Source organism: Nerophis lumbriciformis, linkage group LG13 (assembly GCF_033978685.3).
Source record: "Nerophis lumbriciformis linkage group LG13, RoL_Nlum_v2.1, whole genome shotgun sequence".
Lineage (NCBI taxonomy): Eukaryota > Metazoa > Chordata > Actinopteri > Syngnathiformes > Syngnathidae > Nerophis > Nerophis lumbriciformis.
In genome coordinates, this window is record NC_084560.2 from 26,612,921 (window position 1) to 26,635,164 (window position 22,244).

The following is a 22,244-nucleotide window of genomic DNA, read 5'->3' on the forward strand; positions in this document are numbered from 1 at the left end:
TTATTCTACACAATTTTACAACATTGGAAAACATTAGTAAAACGTCTCAGAGCTGGAAATGACTGTCTTAGAATATATGTGTGTGTCCAAGTTAAAGGAAACATCAGGCTGTCTTCTTCTAATGGATTTATTACAATCTTTGCAAGCTGGGTAACATTTGCTGTGGTCTGGAACAACATGGCAGCCAATATTACATATAGATGATGTAAATATAAATTAAATACACAGAGGACATAAGTAAGGGAAATTAAATGAACTCAAATATACCCACAAACGAGGCATAATGATGCAATATGTACATACAACTAGCCTAAATAGCATGTTAGCATCGATTAGCTTGCAGTCATGCCCTGACCAAATATGCCTGATTAGCACTTCAACAAGTCAATAACATCTTGCTCACCTTTGTGCATTCACGCACAGTATAAAATGTTTGGTGGACAAAATGAGACAAAGAAGGAATGGCATAAAACACGTATTTCTGTGGCAGCATTGACTGTTGAGTCACAGTCCACAAAACGGTGAGTTTAAGGACCGCTGAAATTAGTAGTACAAAACAATGCTCGCCAAATACTCTCACCAGTGAAACATAAACACAAACATATTAAACAGTGGGCTTTCTAACAATTAGGAAGATTTGTGTCATGTTTGTCGTCCTCCTGAAACCAAATTAAAAAATATACTTTTACCCCCATCTTTTTTTCATTTTCATACATTTTTGAAAAAGCTCCATGGAGCCACCAGGGCGCCGCTAAAGAGCCGCATGTGGCTCTAGAGCCGCTGGTTGCTGACCCCTGGTATATACTATATACCAGTGGTCCCCAACTACCGGGCCGTGGCCCGGTACCGGTCCGTGGATTGATTGGTACCAGGCCGCACAAGAAAAAAATAAAAAAATAAAATAAAAAAAATAAAAAAATAAAATATTTTTTATTTTTATTAAATCAACATAAAAAACACAAGATACACTTACAATTAGTGCACCAACCCAAAAAACCTCCCTCCCCCATTTACACTCATTCACACTAAATTGCACAAAAGGGTTGTTTCTTTCTGTTATTAATATTTCTGGTTCCTACATTATATATCAACATAGATCAATACAGTCTGCAGGAATACAGTCCGTAAGCACACATGATTGTATTTTTTTATGACAAAAATAAATAAATAAATAATAATAATAACACCTAGTGTGTGTGTGACAATCACTGGTACTTTAACTTTAACTTTAACTACAATGAGAAACCTTAGAGGGGACCGCAGATCTGGAGACCTCCCTCCTGGGCGAACGGTGCAATGGACGTCGAGTGGATCTAGATAATAGTGTGAGAGTCCAGTCCATAGTGGGGCCAGCAGGGGATCATCTTGAGTGGAGACAAGTCAGCAGCGCAGAGACATCCCCAACTTATGCACAGATGAGTGGTCCACCCCGGGTCCCGACTTTGAACAGCTAGCGTCTCATCTGTGGTCACCTAATAACCTCTCCACGCAGGAGAGGGGGGCAGAGCAGAAAACAGACGGCAGATCAACTAGTCTAAAAGGGGAGTCTATTTAAAATTAGTTTTTTAAGATGAGACTTTTACAACATGAAATCAAGTAAATAGTTCATATTTGATGTTATTTACCTTCGTTGCACTAATGCGCTGCCTCCTTTATTTCACATTTATCAAACAAAGTCCGAGCAGTAAGCAGCTGAGGTCGTTGCTTCGAGTCCGGCTTAACACTCATCCGTAAATACGTTTAAAAGAGTCTGTCCATTTCTCGTAGCTTTGCGAAACGAAATTAAGTTTGTAAAAACTAATGAACAACAATGAACTGCATATGGTAGGGAGCGGATTCCTGTATGATCAGTGACAGAGCTTGGTCCGCATTTCCGGCACTAAGTCGGACCCGTTTCCAGTGAGGGTTGGACTCCGCCAGGGCTGCCCTTTGTCACCCATTCTGTGTACAACATTTATGGACTGATTTTCCAGGCGCAGTCAGGGTGTTGAGGGGATCCGGTTTGGTGACTGCAGGATTAGGTTTTTGCTTTTCGCAGATTATGTGGTCCTGATGGCTTCATCTGATCAGGATCTGCAGCTCTCACTGGATTGGTTCGACACTGAGTGTAAAGCGACTGGGATGAAAATCAACACTTCCAAGTCCGGGTCCATGGTTCTCACCCGTAAAAGGGTGGAGTTCCATCTCTGGGTTGGGGACCTAATCCTGCCCCAGGTGGAGGAGTTCAAGTACCTCAGAGTCTTATTCACAGGGAAGAGTGGATTGCGAGATTGACAGGCGGATTGGTGCGGCGTCTGCAGTGATGCGGACCCTGTATCGGTCGGTTGTGGCAAGAAAAGAGCTGAACCGGAAGGCAACGCTCTCAATTTACCGATCAATCTACGTTCCTATCCTCACCTATGGTCATGAGCTTTGAGGTTATGATCGAAAGGCAAGATCACGGGTACAAGCGGCCGATATGAGTTTCCTCCGTCGGGTGGCGGGGCTCTCCCTTAGAGATAGGGTGAGAAGCTCTGTCATCCGGGAGGTGCCAGATGAGGTGGTTCGGGCATCTGGTCAGGATGCCCACTGGATACCTCCCAAGGGAGGTGTTTAGGACGCATCTAACTTGTAGGAGGCCACTGGGAAGACCCAATTGGAAAGACTATGTTTCCTAGCTGGCCTGGGAACACCTCGCGATCCCCCGGGAAGAGCTGGACAAAGTACCTTGGGAAAGGGAAGTATGAGCTTCTCTGCTTAGGCTGCTGCCCCCGCGACCCAACTTTGGAGAGGCGGAAGAAAATGGATGGATGGGTGGAATATCACATATTTTATTTTTGTGACAAACAACATTATTGTCCCAATAATCCAATTTACTACAGGTGCTCAAAAAGGGATCCAAATCGTGTTTTGTCAGGACGTGGACTATCTTGATGCAGCTTTCTGCGAGTCTTTCGCAGCTCGCTGCGAGGAATGTTTTCCCGTGGTGCACACGATCCAGACTGGACATGGCTTGCAGGTAAATACATGATTTAATCTCTTACTAAAAAAAGTACCAAGCAAAAGGCGCGCACAAAGTGGAGACACAAACTTAGCGTATGGAACAAAACTCACAAATGGACAGAAACTATGGACATAAAACAAAACTACACTTACTGTGACGTGAAACTATGGCATGGACTGAGCAAAAACACAGGTGCGTGAGTCCAAACAAATGAGGGAGGTGAAACTAATGAGTTGACATGGTAACCGAAACAAGGGAGCGTAAACAGGAACTAAAAGAGTACAAAAACCAACAGAACATAACCAAACAAAACATGACCACAGAACATGACAGAATCCCCCCTCAAGGACAGATCTCAGATGTCCAAAAAACAATGTTTCTTATTTATGACGATTTTTTACACATTACTTCTAGCTAAATACAACTCTTCTATTTAAAAAAACACACAAAAAAAACATTTTCTTTCAGGCAATACTGTATTACGACTTTCATTTCAGAAACTTTTACTTTTTATTGTCATGTACTAGAGTTGTGTGGTATACCGGTATTAGTATAGTACCGCGATACTAATGAATCATATTCGGTACTATACTGCCTCTGAAAAGTAACAGTCCTCCACCCCCCCGCGCCCCTGTTGTCGTCACGTCATGACATTGCTGGTTTACGAGCAGACGAGCGTTTTCGGCAGCGCACAATCACGGAGTACTTCCATGCAGACACAGTGTGTAGACAGAAAAGGGAGAATGGCCGCATTTTGGCTTACAAACTAACGATAAAGGTGAAGTTATAACACTGAAACGGCCTCAGGAAGAGGTGCTTTAAGACATGGCTAGCTAGCTAGTGGCTAACATCCAGCCCCAGTCAGCAGTGTTTTAGCTACTTCTAAATCACTAATCCTGGTCTCCATGGCGACAAATAAAGTAAGTTTCTTACAAGTAGCATTATCACTGCAGGATGAGGAATAGCTAAATATGCTTTACTACACACCGTAGCTCACCGGCATCAAAATGTAAACACACGCCATTGGTGGATCTACACCTGACATCCACTGTAATGATACCAAGTACAGGCGCGTATCAAGTCGATACTACTAGGATTACGTCGATATTTTTTGGCATCACAACATCTTCTTTTGTTTTTTTAAAATGTATATTATGTTTATAAACTCAGGAAATATGTCCCCGGACACATGAGGACTTTGAATATGACCAATGTATGATCCTGTAACGACTTGGTATCGGATTGATACCCAACTTTGTGGTATCATTCAAAACTAATGTAAAGTATCAAACAACAGAAGAATAAGTGATTATTACATTTTAAAAGAATTATAGATACAAATATGTTAAAAGAGAAAGTATGCAGATATTAACAGTAAATGAACAAGTAGATTAATAATTCATTTTCTCCCACTTGTCCTTAATAATTTTGACAAAATAATAGAATGAAAAATGACACAATATGTTACTGCATATGTCAGCAGACTAATTAGGAGCTTTTGTTTGTTTACTTACTAATAATAAAAGACAAGTTGTCTTGTATGTTCACTATTTTAATTAAGGACGAATTTGCAATAAGAAACACATGTTTAATGTACTCTAAGATTTTTTGTTAAAATAAAGCCAATAATGCAATTTTTTGGTGGTCCCCTTTATTTAGAAAAGTATCGAAAAGTATCAAAATAATTTTGATACTTTTCAAAATATTGGTATCGGGACAACTTAATCCTCATCTTTTTTATTTTATTTTTATTTTTTACATGTAATATTACTTTTTCCTCTAAGTTTGTCACATTTTTCTGCTCACTTTTAGTTGAGTTTTTACTTTGAATGTGTTTACCAGGCAGGAACAGGCATAGATGGCAATGTAATTAATGATGGGGTGTGTGCGCCTCCCATGAACTATAAAAGTTCATTAGTCAGCCATTGTAATAATAGGGCTTACTCAGGGAAGTTCTCTGTCCACTGACAATAGCAGGAGTGCCTCGTAAACTTTCTAAATAAACACTCCAATAAACAAATAGGATTTCCAGCTCTTTTGACTTTTTCTCTCCACACCGTAGGCGATGAAACGGTGCCAGAAGTCGGGAGTCCATCCTGCGGAATTTTAATCAGAGATGGCTTTTTAATAGTTTTCCATATGCAATTGTTTTTTCCAAACCACTGTAAAAGTGGGAGACGCATAAAAAGAGAGGAGGAGAGGGCTTCCCTGGGAAAAGCATATGTGAACTGGCTTAACCCTAAAAAACCCCGCTGTGAGCTCTTTTCCTTCTTTGGTGTGCCATCAGCAGATGGCAGCAAGTGTCACCTGTTTGATGATAGCTGAGAGTGCCACTATCAAGAAGGCATAGTGTGACACTGTGGAAAGTAGACATACAGGTAAAAGCCAGTAAATTAGAATATTTTGAAAAACTTGATTTATTTCAGTAATTGCATTCAAAAGGTGTAACTTGTACATTATATTTATTCATTGCACACAGACTGATGCATTCAAATGTTTATTTCATTTAATTTTGATGATTTGAAGTGGCAACAAATGAAAATCCAAAATTCCGTGTGTCACAAAATTAGAATATTACTTAAGGCTAATACAAAAAAGGGATTTTTAGAGATGTTGGCCAACTGAAAAGTATGAAAATGAAAAATATGAGCATGTACAATACTCAATACTTGGTTGGAGCTCCTTTTGCCTCAATTACTGCGTTAATGCGGCGTGGCATGGAGTCGATGAGTTTCTGGCACTGCTCAGGTGTTATGAGAGCCCAGGTTGCTCTGATAGTGGCCTTCAACTCTTCTGCGTTTTTGGGTCTGGCATTCTGCATCTTCCTTTTCACAATACCCCACAGATTTTCTATGGGGCTAAGGTCAGGGGAGTTGGCGGGCCAATTTAGAACAGAAATACCATGGTCCGTAAACCAGGCACGGGTAGATTTTGCGCTGTGTGCAGGCGCCAAGTCCTGTTGGAACTTGAAATCTCCATCTCCATAGAGCAGGTCAGCAGCAGGAAGCATGAAGTGCTCTAAAACGTGCTGGTAGACGGCTGCGTTGACCCTGGATCTCAGGAAACAGAGTGGACCGACACCAGCAGATGACATGGCACCCCAAACCATCACTGATGGTGGAAACTTTACACTAGACTTCAGGCAACGTGGATCCTGTGCCTCTCCTGTCTTCCTCCAGACTCTGGGACCTCGATTTCCAAAGGAAATGCAAAATTTGCATGGTTGGGTGATGGTTTGGTGTGCCATGTCATCTGCTGGTGTCGGTCCACTCTGTTTCCTGAGATCCAGGGTCAACGCAGCCGTCTACCAGCAAGTTTTACAGCACTTCATGCTTCCTGCTGCTGACCTGCTCTATGGAGATGGAGATTTCAAGTTCCAACAGGACTTGGCGCCTGCACACAGCGCAAAATCTACCCGTGCCTGGTTTACGGACCATGGTATTTCTGTTCTAAATTGGCCCGCCAACTCCCCTGACCTTAGCCCCATAGAAAATCTGTGGGGTATTGTGAAAAGGAAGATGCAGAATGCCAGACCCAAAAACGCAGAAGAGTTGAAGGCCACTATCAGAGCAACCTGGGCTCTCATAACACCTGAGCAGTGCCAGAAACTCATCGACTCCATGCCACGCCGCATTAACGCAGTAATTGAGGCAAAAGGAGCTCCAACCAAGTATTGAGTATTGTACATGCTCATATTTTTCATTTTCATACTTTTCAGTTGGCCAACATTTCTAAAAATCCCTTTTTTGTATTAGCCTTAAGTAATATTCTAATTTTGTGACACACGGAATTTTGGATTTTCATTTGTTGCCACTTCAAATCATCAAAATTAAATGAAATAAACATTTGAATGCATCAGTCTGTGTGCAATGAATAAATATAATGTACAAGTTACACCTTTTGAATGCAATTACTGAAATAAATCAAGTTTTTCAAAATATTCTAATTTACTGGCTTTTACCTGTATAGGAGCATAGGCCCCTATCTACTTTTCTGCCAGTGGGTGCTCGGCGTTGTCCCGATACCAATATTTTGGTACCGGTACCAAAAGTATTTCGGTACTTTTCTAAATAAAGGGGACCACAAAAAATGTCATTATTGGCTTTATTTTAACCAAAAAAATCATAGGGTACATTAAACATATGTTTCTTATAGCAAGTTTGTCCTTAAATAAAATAGTGAACATACAAGACAACTTGTCTTTTAGTAGTAAGTAAACAAACAAAGACTCCTAATTTAGTCTGCTGACGTATGCAGTAACATATTGTGTCATTTATCATTCTATTAGTTTTTCTTTCTTTCTTTAGTTTATTTCGAACATGAACACACTTACAGTATAATACATCACACAATTTCATATCATTTCATATCATGCCCGAAAAGGAGTAGGAAGAAGCGAAGCTTATTTAATCCTACTCCTTTCCCACTTCAGAGCGTTTACAAATATATAGAATCATTTACTGACCTTTTTATATAATAAAATAACATCTGTGAATTAGTATACACAACAGTTTTGTAATATGCAATTAATTAATTCAGTCATTATTAACATACTGAGATGAAGAATATCTTATTTTCAATAAGGTTGGAAAGTATTTCTCATAATTCTTCTTCTTTGTAATTTGTAAGCACTATTATTTTGAACAACCTCTTAAACTGGATCATATGAGTACAATTTTTAACTTCTTTACTTCCATTAATTAATTAATCCTCTAAGGTTATATTTCTCCTCTTTAGTTGAGAAGAATTGTTGTACATTCTTTGGTAGCAGGTTATAGTTTGCTTTGTACATCATTTTAGCTGTTTGCAATTTTACCAAATCACCGAACTTTAATATTTTTTGACTCAATAAATAAAGGGTTTGTATGTTCTCTATATCCAACATTATGTATTATTCTAACTGATCTTTTTTTTTTTTTTTTTTTGTCAACATTATGAGGGACAAACTGTAAAAATGGATTACTAATCTACTTGTTCATTTACTTTTAACATCCGGTTATTTTCTGTTTCAACATGTTCTATCTACACTTCTGTTCAAATGTAATAATCACTTATTCTTCTGTTGTTTGGATACTTTACATTAGTTTTGGATGATACCACACATTTGGGTATCAATCCGATACCAAGTCGTTACAGGATCATACATTGGTCATATTCAAAGTCCTCATGTGTCCAGGGACATATTTCCTGAGTTTATAAACATAATATACATTATAAAAAAACGAAAGAAGATGTTGTGATGCCAAAAAATATTGACGTAATCATAGTAGTTTCGACTCGATACGCTCCTGTACTTGGTATCATTACAGTGGATGTCAGGTGTGTAATGAAGCATGTTTAGCTATTCCTCGTCCTGCAGGGATGATACTTGTAAGAAACTTACTTTATTTGTCGCCATGGAGACCAGGATTAGTGATTTAGAAGTAGCTAAAACACTGCAGACGGCGGATGGAGGTTAGCCGCTAGCTAGCTAGCCATGTCTTAAAGCACCTCTTCCTGAGGGTGTTTCAGTGTTATAACTTCACCTTCATCGTTAGTTTTTAAGCCAAAATGCGTCCGTTCTCCCTTTTCTGTCTACACACTAGTTACAGGATCATACATTGGTCATATTCAAAGTCCTCATGTGTCCAGGGACATATTTCCTGAGTTTATAAACAAAATATAAATTTTAAAAAAACCAAGAGAAGATTTTGTGATGTTAAAAAATATCGATGTAATCATAGTAGCATCGACGAGATACGCTTTTGTAGTTGGTATCGTTACAGTGGATGTTAGGTGTAGATCCACCAATGGCGTTTGTTTACATTGTAGTGTCCCGGAAGAGTTGGTGCTGCAGGGAATTCTGGAAATGTATTCCTTCAAAATGTGTTTGTCGTTGTTGTTTAGTGTGGTTTCACTATATGGCACATGTTTATGACAGTGTTGGCATTGTTCTTATGGCCACCCTTAATGCGACATGTATGGCTGTTGAGTAAGTATGACCTTCATTCGCTCGGATGCAGTGTATTCAAAGTCAAAATGATTGTTACTTATCGAGAATAACGAAATGTTGGTTAGGCTTTGTTTGATGATTGATTGATTGATTGAGACTTTTATTAGTAGATTGCACAGTGAAGTACATATTCTGTACAATTGACCACTAAATGGTAACACCCGAATAAGTTTTTCAACTTGTTGAAGTCGGATTGATTCATGATACAGATATATACTATCATATATACTATCATCATAATACAGTCATCACACAAGATAATCATCAGGGTGTATACATTGAATTATTTACATATTCATAATAGACTATATGATTTGTGACTTTTTTTTATTATATAAATTGGACCAAAGTCGACACAAAGTTAACAACAACAAGATTGATTTTTCAAAAATGATTTTAAAGATTGAAAGTTGCCATCAATAGGAGATGTATAGGAGAAGGCAAGTATTGCAAAAAAAATAAAAATCTTCATCCTACTTATGACTTGCTCTGATTGCAATATGTACTCATAAAAAACCACAATATTTCAAGAAGAAAGTTGTACTTTTAACAAGTGAATGCCAACACCCTCTCTATAATTTAATAACATCTTTTATAGGATTGTCTGTCTTTTCTTTTTCTTTTCTTGTAACATAAAGACATCGTTTGATTACTTTTTTGTAATAGTTTACTTTTTTAAAAACGTACTGTATTCTACTCCCTAATATTACAACTTTCTTCTTACCTTTTATTATATGAGTTTATTCTCATAAAATAATTACTTTTTGCTTATAATATTCTAACTTAATTCTCTCATACCACAACCTTCTATGGCATATCATAAAATGTATTGGTAATCCTACTTTTTTCCTCATAATCTCTTTTTTTTCTCGCAACATTTTTTTTTTACTCATATTACGTTTTTCGTCTTATAATATCACACCTTTTTCTCCAATTATTTTAAAGTTTTCTTGAAACATGTCTTTTTTCCTTCACATTACAGCTTGTTTGTCTGTACAACATTTTCCTGACTTATATAATATTCTGGATATTGTATGTAATATTTTGACCTTTTGGCAATATTACATCTCATAATATGATGACTTTATTCTCGCTAAAATATGCCTTTTTGTTTACAAAATTCAGACTTAACTCTTACAATATCACAACTTTTGATGAAATGTTATTTTTTCGGGTAAAATTATTTTTTTCTCATATTTTTTTCTTGCAATATTAGGATTTTTTCATCTTAATATAATGTAATTTTTCTTCAATATTACAACTTTTTACTCATATTACAATTTTTTTTTGTCATTGCAACTTTTGTCTTACTTTTACTCATAAGTTTCTGGCTCTTGCATGTTATATTACGACCAGCTGGCAATATTACATTTTATAATATAATGACTTTATTATATCAAATTACTTATTAACCATATGTACAATTTATCATGAAATTAGCAACTTTTTCACATAATACATTTTTTCTCGTCTATTATATAATTTTATTCTTGCAATATTGAAAAAAAATCTCACACTACAACTTTTTTCTCGCAATATTCTGACGTTATTATTGCAATGCTATGCACTTTTTGTCATATTATGAAAACATTTTTGTCACAACACCTTTTCTCATATTGCCATTTTTAAAACAATATTAGGACTTCTTGTCTCATTGTCATACATTTTAAATTACAATGTGATCGTCACCACTTTATTCTTGTAATACTACGATTATATTTTAATATTGACATCTCCTAATATTATGAACTTATTCTTGTTAAATTACCACTTTTTAAACACATGCACAACTTAACTTCTCACGATTTTCAGCAACTTTTTTCCTGCAATCCTTATATCTTGCTATACTATAGCTTTATTCTTGCAAAATTTAAAACACATTCTCACACTACAAAGTTTTTCTTGCAATATTGTAAAATTATTCTTGCAATGCTAAGCATTTTTTTAAATCATGTTAATAAAACAATTTCCCCAGTTACCTTTTCTCATAATATTGTACATTTTTAAACAACATTAGGACTTTTTTCCTCATTTAAATTAAAATACGATCATCACCTATTTAATCCTTGTAGTACTACGATTGTTATGTGAAATCTCATAATATTATGACTTTATTCTCGATATGCTACGACTTTTTAAACACATGTACAATATTAGCAACTTTTCCCGGTAATGACTTTTCCCCCCACATATTATAGCTTTCTTATTGCAATATTGAAAAAAATGATCACATTACGTTTTTTATTCCTTGCTATTCTATCATAATCTTAAAACATTTTCTCTCATAATATTACGATAAAAAAACAAAATAAAAAAAAACAATACTAGGACGTTTTTTTCTTTCTAATATACCATTTTGATTGTCATACATTTTAAATGTAGAACATTTTAGATTAAAAAAAAAAGACCTCTTCTTCATTCCTGTAAGACTATAACGCAGTGGTGTGCTTTCTCTGCTGGCCTAACATAACCAGAAATCATGATCATAATTAAAGACAAAAGTTATTTTTCATTTACTTTCCCTAAATATCTAAAAGTATTCATATTCTTTTCATGTCATATTATGTTCCTTCCAGTGCTGTTGTTTTTAGTTTTAGTTTGTATCCAATCAGAATTCAGCTAGCTTATGTTGCCATGCTGTACCAAATCTGCCTGAGGCCTTCAGAATCAACAATGCGGGCGTCTGTGCACTGTAAGTGAACAGGGACATACAGTTGATAGACAGTTGCGATAGCCAATCAGATCACGAGTTGTTGTCAGTAAGGCCTTCTAGCTGGCCTAAGGCAGATATATATTGTGACGATATGAGCTAGGTAACATAAGAACTCCATGGCCATTTTCAGGAAGGATATTTAAAGAGAAACTACATCTTGTGAGACCATGTCGGCCAACGCCGGAAGCTCGAATGGGTGCTACAAATTGTGAGTTCAGATATTTCATTTATTTTTTCACGTTTATTATGTTTTTGCAATTTTAATTTTGACAGTACCACATAAGATATGCTTTAATTGCTGATGCGGGTTTACTGATTTTTTAAATGCGCCAGAAAATAACCCGTTTTGTACACTGTGAATGTGTTCCTGTATAGTATTTATCCAGCAATGATCATGTGGTGACATAAATGATGGTATTTTGAGAGGTAATCATTGGTCACACGACATCACTGACTCGGGGGTCAGCAACCCACGGCTCTTTAGTGCCGCCCTAGTGGCTACCTGGAGCATTTTTAAAAAAGGATTGAAAATGGACAAAGTTGGGGGGGGGAAATAATTTTTTTGTTTTAGTATTTTTTTTGTTTGAGAACAAACATGACACAAACCTTCCCAATTGTTAGGAAGCCCACTGTTTAATATGTTTGTGTGTATGCTTCACTGATGAGAGGATTTGGTGAACATCGTTTTGTCCTACTAATTTTGGCGGTTCTTGAACTCACCATAGTGTGGACTGTGACGTAACAGTTTGTTTACATTGAAAATCTTCCATTCCTTCTTTGTCTCATTTTGTCCACCAAAAGTTTCATGCTGTGCGTGAATGCACAAAGGTGCGCTTTGTTGACGTTATTGACTTGTTGGAGTGCTAATCAGGCATATTTGGTCAGTGCACGCTAATTAATTTGCAGCTGAGATAGGCTCCAGCACCCCCTGCAACCCCAAAAAAGGGACACGCGGTAGAAAATGGATGGATGGATGTAGGTATATTTGAGCTCTTTTAGTATCCTTTTATTTTTATCCTCTGTGTATTTAATTTATATTTGCATGTCTCATGACACATTATCTGTAATATTGGCTGCATTTCAGATAGTTGTTTGTGTGCCATGTTGTTCGAGACCACAGCAAACATTACCTAGCTTGCCAAAGATTGTATTAAATCTATGAAAAGAAGACAGCCTGCCGGTTCCTTTAACTTGGACACACACATCTATACCTTCAGCCATTAAAAGCCAGTAATTTCCAGGAGTTATCTCACCTTCTGAGTAGCCTCTGGTTTACTAATGTTTTCCAATATTGTAAAAATGTGTAGACTAAATGTTGAATTTCAACATTTCTGTCAACGAAGATTTGCTTCAGCCTGCGACACATTGTTATGATCCGTTGCCCGGATCATAGTTTATTTACGTTTTGATTCATTTGTTGTTTTAAGTTCTGTTCCAGCACCCCAGTTTTGTGTCTCCTTGGTTGCTATGGCTATTCATTGTTGTCACCTGCCTCTGATTAGTGTCCGGGACGCTCACCTGTTCCCGGGCACCAATCAGAAAGCTATTTTCCCCGTCACTCAGTCTGGTGCTTTTGTTTGCTCTCATGCAACTGTCACGTTGGTTCCTTGTGGTTTCTCGTACGCAAACTTCCGTCTTAGGGGACACTTACTGCCATCTACTGTGTCCTTGTGTTTGCTTGTTTTGTTCGTTTCATCTCCTACCTGCACGCTGTCTCCGGAGTTCCTGCTGTCATCGTGGGAGGAACAAGCCGTCTCATCGTGCCTCCTCGTCCTTGACCACGTTACACACATAGTCATTTTGATAGTAGGCTATTATAGACACTTACATCATGTGTTGCCTTCATTATAACACTTTTTGTGGCTCCAGACGGATTAGGTTTTTGTATTTTTGGTCCAATATGGCTCTTTCAACGTTTTGGGTTGCCGATCCCTGGCCTAGGTGGGAAACGCATGGCCCGCCACTGCTATAACGTGAAATGACATTGCCGTTTTTATTGTATTGCACAACCTTTTTGTTACACTACGGCTTTTTGTCTTGTATGTCAGTTTATTCTTGAAATACTATAACCCAAATGTGAATATTCTTGGTTTCAGTATGTCCTGTAATGATATGTAGTACAATAGGTCAGTGTTTTTCAACCCCTGTGCCAGATACAGTCTGGTGTGCCGTGGGAGACAATATAATTTCACCTATTTGGTTAAAAATATTTTTTGCAAACCAGTAATTATAATCTGCAAGTAATGTGTTGTTGTTGAGTGTCGGTGCTGTCTAGAGCTCGGTAGAGTAACCGTGTAATACTCTTCCATATCAGTAGGTGGAAGCCGGTAACTAATTGCTTTGTCGATGTCGGAAACAGCGAGAGGCAGAGTGAAGGTAAAAAAGTGTCTAATGCTTGAACCAAAAATAAAGAAAAGGTGAGTGCCCCTAAGAAAAGGCACTGAATCTTAGGGATGGCTATGCAGAACGAAACTCAAACTGAACTGGCTACAATGTATAAAAAACAGAATGCTGGACAACAGCAAAGACTTACTGTGGAGCAAAGACGGCGTCCACAATGTACATCCGAACATGACATGACAACAATGTCCCCACAAAGAAGGATAAAAACAACTGAAATATTCTTGATTGCTAAAACAAAACAGATGCGGGAAATATCGCTCAAAGGAAGACATTAATCTGCTACAGGAAAATACCAAAAAAAAAGAGAAAAAGACACCAAAATAGCAGCGCAAGACAAGAACTAAAACACTACACACAGGAAAACAGCAAAAAACTCCAAATAAGTCACGGCGTGATGTGACAGGTGGTGACAGTACACCTACTTTGAGACAAGAGCTATAGTGATGCATGCTTGGTTATGGTTTAAAGTCAAATCCAACAATTGCGACGACTTTTTACTGTCAACTGAGTTCCGTTTTTTTAATGATTTCTGCTGGTGGTGTGCCTCCGGATTTTTTCAACACCAAAAACGTGCCTTGGCTCAAAAAAGGTTGAAAAACACTGCAATAGGTAGTTGTGTCGACTTTGATATTACTAAGGACAAGAGGCCATGCTTTATTTATTTTTGTATTTATTATTATTATTTTTTCCATAGTATAGCCTAAGCTTTATTATTGACTTTCGGTAAACAAACAAAAAATGCGTGACGTCAAACTATTGCGCTACAGATATAATTTCCTTCTTTTTTTTATGACTTTATTTAAACAATAATACTGAAATTCTAACAATCTGAACATGTAAACAAGTACGCCTTGTATACATTATTGTCAAAATATGTATATACAAATTATAGTCTCAAGAATTTTCAAACCGTAATCACGATATGCAAACAAAACGACCATTAAAAGAGAAAGAAAACAACTACATAAACAAGAGACATGTGCGAGAAATTATTAGTATTATAGAGGTTTATTTGAAATTGGGACAGATACAAAAACATAGACATCTGAGACAATTATCCAATGTATGCATCATAGTGTTTGTAGCCAAAGCTAATTTACAACACTTGTCCCCAACAACAAAAACAACAACACAGATCCAACATCATTAAAATAGGAAAATAAAAAATAGAATAAGGCAAAGACAAGTCGATAATAATGATAATAGAAATAATACAGACAAAGTGCAAACTGGATAAAAGCCAATAATAAAAATAACGCTTAAGGGGGAATAAAACCAAAACCAAATAAAAGCATAATGTTTTTGGAATCTGGGAAGTTTTCATTACTTTTTTTGTCATCATTAGTGAGTGATATACATGTTTTTTTTTAAATTTCAGAATAAAACAAACAAATCCCTACAAGAGGCCATGCTTTTTTTAAATTTATTTTTTTAACTTTTTAAAAAACCTTTATTTATAAATTTAAACATTTACAAACAGTTGAGAAATAATAATCAAAGTAAGTACAAAAACAGTACAAAACAGCGCCAGGGGTTGTAAATTCAAAGTAACTAAAATAGAATGCAATATATATATATACCGTATATATATATATATATATATATATATATATATATATATATATATATATATATATATATATATAAAACAAACAAAGAGTGCAAAGCCCTAGGCTCACTCAATTTCAGTAAATAACTTAAATTTGTAACACATTCGTTTTCACATCTTTTTGGTTGTTAGAGGTAGAGAGTGTTTTAATGTAGAGTTCTAAATCTTTTTTAAAGGCACAAAAAACCCGTATTGAGAAACTTACATTTATGAATATAAAACTTAGCCAATAGTATAATGAGGTTGCAAAGGTAAATTTCCTTTTAACATTTTTGTTCATATAGTGTAAATCCAAATAGCACATCTTTAAAACAAAGCACAAATTGACAAGAGGCCATGCTACTGAGCAGGAGTCCACCTACATGACGCGCCTGTCAGTCATCCACTCTCCTCCAATCACAGGCCTGCTCCCGGCGGTGACCCCGCCCCTCCGCCGCCCTCCCCTCCGCGGCGTATAATTGAAGTTTCTCTTTTAGTTTCCCGGCTCACTGGCTGCTTCTTCAGTACTGCGCGACACGCGGAGGGGATTTAAACGACAGGCGGCCAGCAGCAAGCGGACCAGCGAGCGGAGGACCACCACCATGTTTACCGGCGGGCTGAGGGCGTGCGCGGCCGTGTGCGCCTTGTGGATTACGGTGCTGACGAGCACGCGGAGCGGCGTGTGCGCCAAGAGGCAGGAGGACTCCTTCTCCACCGCCAGTGTCTACCGGGCACGGTGCGCCTCTCGGTGCCTCAGCCTGCACATCACCCGCATCTCCGCCTTCTTCAAGCACTCGCAGGTACACGTCAACACAAACATCTTTTTCTTTTATTTGCACACTTTCAGGCATGAGCACGCTTGCAAACTTGTTCTGATGACGGATTTTTAAATGCAACCACTTTGCATAGAATTTCATTTTTGCTGACAATGCACTTGATGGTGGTCCCATTTATTTTAAAACAGGTGTTACAAAAAAAAGAAAAAAAGAAGACAAAATGCTGTATTCCCATGGCGTCCAATCTTTATGCAATGGATGTTGCAAAAAGCCAAAGAAAAAGCTGCAAAAAAAAAATAAATTCAGTCTTTTGGAATAAGTGTCGTTAAAAGCCCCACAAAACAAACACTTATGGTTTGGTGTGATATAATAATGAATACAATAAAAAGGAGCAAATCTGATTTTGCGAAATACAATAAGTCATGGTGTGACGTTCTAAAATAAAAGTTAAAGAAAAAGCAAAAAAAAACGCACGCTCAAGTATGGTGGTGGTTTTATGCAACATGCAAGCAGATGGTTTCACACAGCATATTTTGGAATAATTGTCCCAAAAATGCCACAGAAAAGCAAAAAAAAATCTAAATCAGCGCTTTCATAAAATCTGTTGATAATTTCATGTGATATGCTAAAAAAAGTCAAAGAAAAAGCCAAAAAAAAAAACGTACGCTCAAGTATGGCGATGGTTTTACGCAACATGCATGCAGACGGTTTCACACAGCATATTTTGGAATAATTGTCCCAAAAATGCTAAAGAAAAGAAAGAAATGCAAAAAAAATACAAAATCAGCGCTTTTATAAAATCTGTTGATAATTTCATTTGATATACTAAAAAAAGTCAAAGAAAAAGCAAAAAAACGCAAGCTCAAGTATGGCGATGGTTTTACGCAACATGCAAGCAGATGGTTTCACACAGCATATTGTGGAATAATTGTCCCAAAAATGGCAAAGAAAAGCAAAAAAAATCAGGGATTTCATCAAATCTGTTGATAATTTCATGTGATATGCTAAAAAAAAGTCAAAGAAAAAGCAAGAAACGTTCGTATGGCGGTGGTTTTATGCAACATGGCAGCAGATGGTTTCACAGAGTATATTTTTGAATAAATGTCCCAAAAATGCCAAAAAAAAAAAAAAAAAAAAATCAAAATCAGCGCTTTCATAAAATCTGTTGATAATTTCATTTGATATGCTAAAAAAAGTCAAAGAAAAAGACAAAAAAAAAAAACGCACGCTCAAGTATGGCGATGGTTTTATGTAACATGCATGCAGATGGTTTCACACAGCATATTTCGGAATAATTGTCCCAAAAATGGCAAAGAAAAGCAAAAAAAAATCAGTGATTTCATAAAATCTGTTGATAAATTCATGTGATATGCTAAAAAAAGTCAAAGAAAAAGCAAAAAACGTTCGTATGGTGCTGGTTTTATGCAACATGGCAGCAGATGGTTTCACAGAGCATATTTTTGAATACATGTCCCAAAAATGCCAAAGAAAATCAAAAAAATCAAAATCAGCGCTTTCATATAATCTGTTGATAATTTCATGTGATATGCTAAAATTAAGTCAAAGAAAAAGCAAAAAAACGCACACTCAAGTATGGTAAAGGTTTTACGTAACATGCATGCAGATGGTTTCACAAAGCATATTTTGGAATAATTATCCCAAAAATGCCAAAGAAAAGCAAAAAAATAAAAATAAATCAGCGCTTTTATAAAATCTGTTGATAATTTCATTTGATATGCTAAAAAAAGTCAAAGAAAAAGCAAAAAACCGCACGCTCAAGTATGGCGATGGTTTTACGCAACATGCAAGCAGATGGTTTCACACAGCATATTTTGGAATAATTGTCCCAAAAATGCCAAAGAAAAGCAAAAAAAAATCAGCGATTTCATAAAATCTGTTGATAATTTTATGTGATATGCTAAAAAATAGTCAAAGAAAAAGCAAAAAAACGTTTGTATGGTGGTGGTTTTATACGACATGGCAGCAGATGGTTCCACACAGCATATGTTGGAATACATGTCCCAAAAATGCTAAAGAAAATCCAAAAAATCAAAATCAGCGCTTTCATAAAATCTGTTGATAATTTCATGTGATATGCTAAAAAAAGTCAAAGAAAAAGCAATAAAAAAACCCACGCTCAAGTATGGCGATGGTTTTACGCAACATGCAAGCAGATGGTTTCACACAGCATATTTTGGAATAATTGTCCCAAAAATGCCAAAGAAAAGCAAAAAAAATCAGCGATTTCATAAAATCTGTTGATAATTTCATGTGATATGCTCAAGTATGGCGATGGTTTAACGCGACAATACAATAACAATACAATAAGTCATGGTGTGACATTGTCCCCCACAATTTGCAATAAATGGCGCAAAAAAGCAAAACAAAAAAGCAAGATGCGCTCATGGTTTTGTGCAATATGCTGGCATTTCAGATTACGGTGTCCCACAAACTGACAAATACGCACTGAAGGTTTCATGTGATGTGCTGAAGAAGTCAAAAGAAAAAGCATAAAACGTTCGTATGGCAACAGATGGTTTCACACAGCATATTTTGGAATAATTGTCGCAGAAAATGTCAAAGAAAATTTAAAAAATAAGTAAAATAAAAATCAGCGCTTTAATAAAATCTGTTTATAATTTCATGTGATATGCTAAAAAAAGTCCAAGAAAAAGCAAATAAACGCGCGCTCAAGTATTGCGATGGTTTTACGCAACATGCAAGCAGATGGTTTCACATAGCGTAATGCCCCCCCATATTTTTAAATAAATGTCGCAAAAATGCCGAAAAAAAGCAAAAAAAACAGAGCTTTCATAAAATCTCCTCATGGTTTCATGTGATATGCTAAAAAAGTTCAAATAAAAATCAACATATGTGTCCTTTTGTTAAGTATGGCGATGGTTTTACGCAACATGTAGTCATGCGGTTTCACACTGCATAATCGCCGCCCATATTTTGGAATAATTGTCGCAAAAATGCCCCAAAAATCAGAGCTTTCATAAAATATGCTTACGTTGTTTTTGCGACGTGCGTCAAGAATGACTATGTTCCGTCTTTTGGGATAATTGAAGAAAAAGCAAACATTATAGCAACTATTTTGAAATATGGAGGCAACACATTAAATGACCAAAGATGATACTTTTCTTGAGTTTTTCGGATCAAAAGAAAATTCCTTGGGATTCATAACATTCAGGTTTAGTATGCTCTTCTGCAATAAAGTCACTGCCAGTTGCTGCAAAGAGGCCGATACATAAGGAGATGTTGTGGTGTAAAGTAGCTGTGTTGTGTGCATGAGTCAGTCTGAGCTGTCAGAAGTTGTTTTTCACCCTCCAGTGGACTCACTGTTCTCTCCCAGGACGCCAGCGAAAGAAAAGAAGTGTCCGCTGATCCTTCAGCTGTCTCTCTATCTGCTGGCCGCCCTCTTTTATACTCGCCTCCCAATTTGCATTTGCAAGGCTTGGCTGGTCCAGCAAAGGAAGCCCCAGCATCATGGCGGACATGGTCACATTTTGTAAATAGACCCAATTAATCAGTGGGGTCATCCTTTTGTCACTTTGAAAGCACTAATTGGACAAGTGGCAATGCTTCTAAATAGGGGATAATATACATCACGGGGGAACAAGCAGTGGTGCACATCCAGAGGACACGCTGTTTTCTTAATAAAGCACAACTTGGCCAGGAATGTCCAGAATTTGTCCCAAGTTGTTTTTTATGGCTGCCTTGGGTTGCAGAGTTACGACATTAAATCAGCCACCAGCTGGATGAATGATCCAATAGCTGTTGAAGTATCCCTCTTTGTTGACTGCGAATATTCTACTATGGATCCATTCCGCTGCACTGGTGCGCCTCAAATTTGCTACATTAAAAAACAAAAACTGCATAAATATGAGAAATAAAACCATCATACAGCTATTATTACTAGGGATGTCCGATAATGGCTTTTTGCCGATATCCGGTATTCCGATATTGTCCAACTCTTTAATTACCGATATCAACCGATACCGATATCAACCGATATATACAGTCGTGGAATTAACACATTATTATGCCTAATTTGGACAACCAGGTATGGTGAAGATAAGGTCCTCTTAAAAATAATAATAAAATAAGATATTTTTTTGAATAAAAAAGAAAGTAAAACAATATAAAAACAGTTACATATAAACTAGTAATTAATGAAAATGAGTCAAATTAACTGTTAAAGGTTAGAACTATTAGTGGACCAGCAGCACGCACAATCATGTATGCTTACGGACTGTATCCCTTGCAGACTGTATTGATATATATTGATATATAATGTAGGAACCAGAATATTAATAACAGAAAGAAACAACCCTTTTGTGTGAATGAGTGTGAATGAGTGTAAATGGGAGAGGGAGGTTTTTTGGGTTGGTGCACTAATTGTAAGTGTATCTTGTTTTTTTTATGTTGATTTAATAAAAAAAAAAACAACAACCAGATACCGATAATAAAAAAAACCATACCGATAATTGCCGATATTACATTTTAACGTATGTATCGGCCGATAATATCGGCAGGCCGATATTATCGGACATCTCTAATTATTACTGAACAGGCATTGATTTAGGTGACATTCTTAATTGTCCCCCCAGTGAAATTAGAAGCCAGGCGCTATAAAATTCAGCATTCTTAACTTCATTAACAAGTTAAGGCGGGGGTCAGCAACCCGCGGCTCTCGAGTGGGGGGGGAAATTATTTTTTTGTTTTAGTATGTTATTTGTTTGAGGACAAACTTGAGACAAACCTTCCCAACTGTTAGAAAGCCCACTGTTTAATATGTTTGTGTTTATGCTTCACTGATGAGAACATTTGGTGAACATCGTTTTGTCCTACTATTTTTGGCGGTTCTTGAACTCACCATAGTGTGGACTGTGACGGCAACACTGTAAAATGTTCCACTCCTTCTTTGTCTCATTTTGTCCACCAAACGTTTTATGCTGTATGTGAATGCACAAAGGTGCGCTTTGTTGATGTTGTTGACTTGTTGGAGTGCTAATCAGGCATATTCGGTCAGTGCAAGACTGCGAGCTAATCAATGCTAACATGCTAGCTGTATGTACATATTGCATCATTATGCCTCACTTGTAGGTATATTTGAGCTCCTTTACTTTTATCCTCTTTGTATATAATTTAGTTTTGCATGTCTCATGACACATTTCAGATAGTTGTTTCGGTGCCATGTTGTTCCAGACCACAGCAAACATTCCCTAGCTTGCCAAAGATTGTAATAAATCTATTAGAAGAAGACAGCCCGCCGTTTCCTTTAACTTGGACACACACATCTATACCTTTTGACCATAAAAAAACAGTAATTTCCAGGAGTTATCTCACCTAAGTACCGGTACCCTCTGATTTACTAATGTTTTCTAATGTTGTAAAAATGTGTAGAATAAATATTACATTTCAACATTTCTGTCAACGAAGATTTGCTTCAGCTTGCGACACATAGTCATTTTGATAGTAGGCTATTATAGCTAACATAATACCCTACTATCAAAATCTAGTAACACTTATATAAGCTAGTCTTATATAAGTGTTACTATGAAGACAACACTTATGTCATGTGTTGTCTTCATAGTAACACTTGTATAAGACTTTTAAAGTCATTTTGATAGTAGGCTATTATAGCTAGTATAGACACTTACGTCATGTGTTGCCTTCATTATAAGACTTATATAAGACTTTTCATTTTTTGCGGCTCCAGACAGATCTCTCCATCATATCTGTCTGACCAGATCCATGTCGCCACGCCCTCACGTACCCTAAGA

The 22,244-nt window shown here is 36.8% G+C and overlaps 1 protein-coding gene across 2 annotated transcripts in view; it reads left to right on the forward strand.

The window, feature by feature from the left end:
• LOC133613561 (anosmin-1) overlaps window positions 1-22,244 on the forward strand; it is a 242,013-nt gene that overhangs the window by 67,072 nt on the left and 152,697 nt on the right. For both annotated transcript variants that reach the window (XM_061971191.2, XM_061971192.1), the window contains one exon: window positions 16,177-16,479. In XM_061971191.2, coding sequence (XP_061827175.1) covers window positions 16,177-16,479 — 303 coding nt within the window. The remainder of the gene's footprint in view (window positions 1-16,176; window positions 16,480-22,244) is intronic.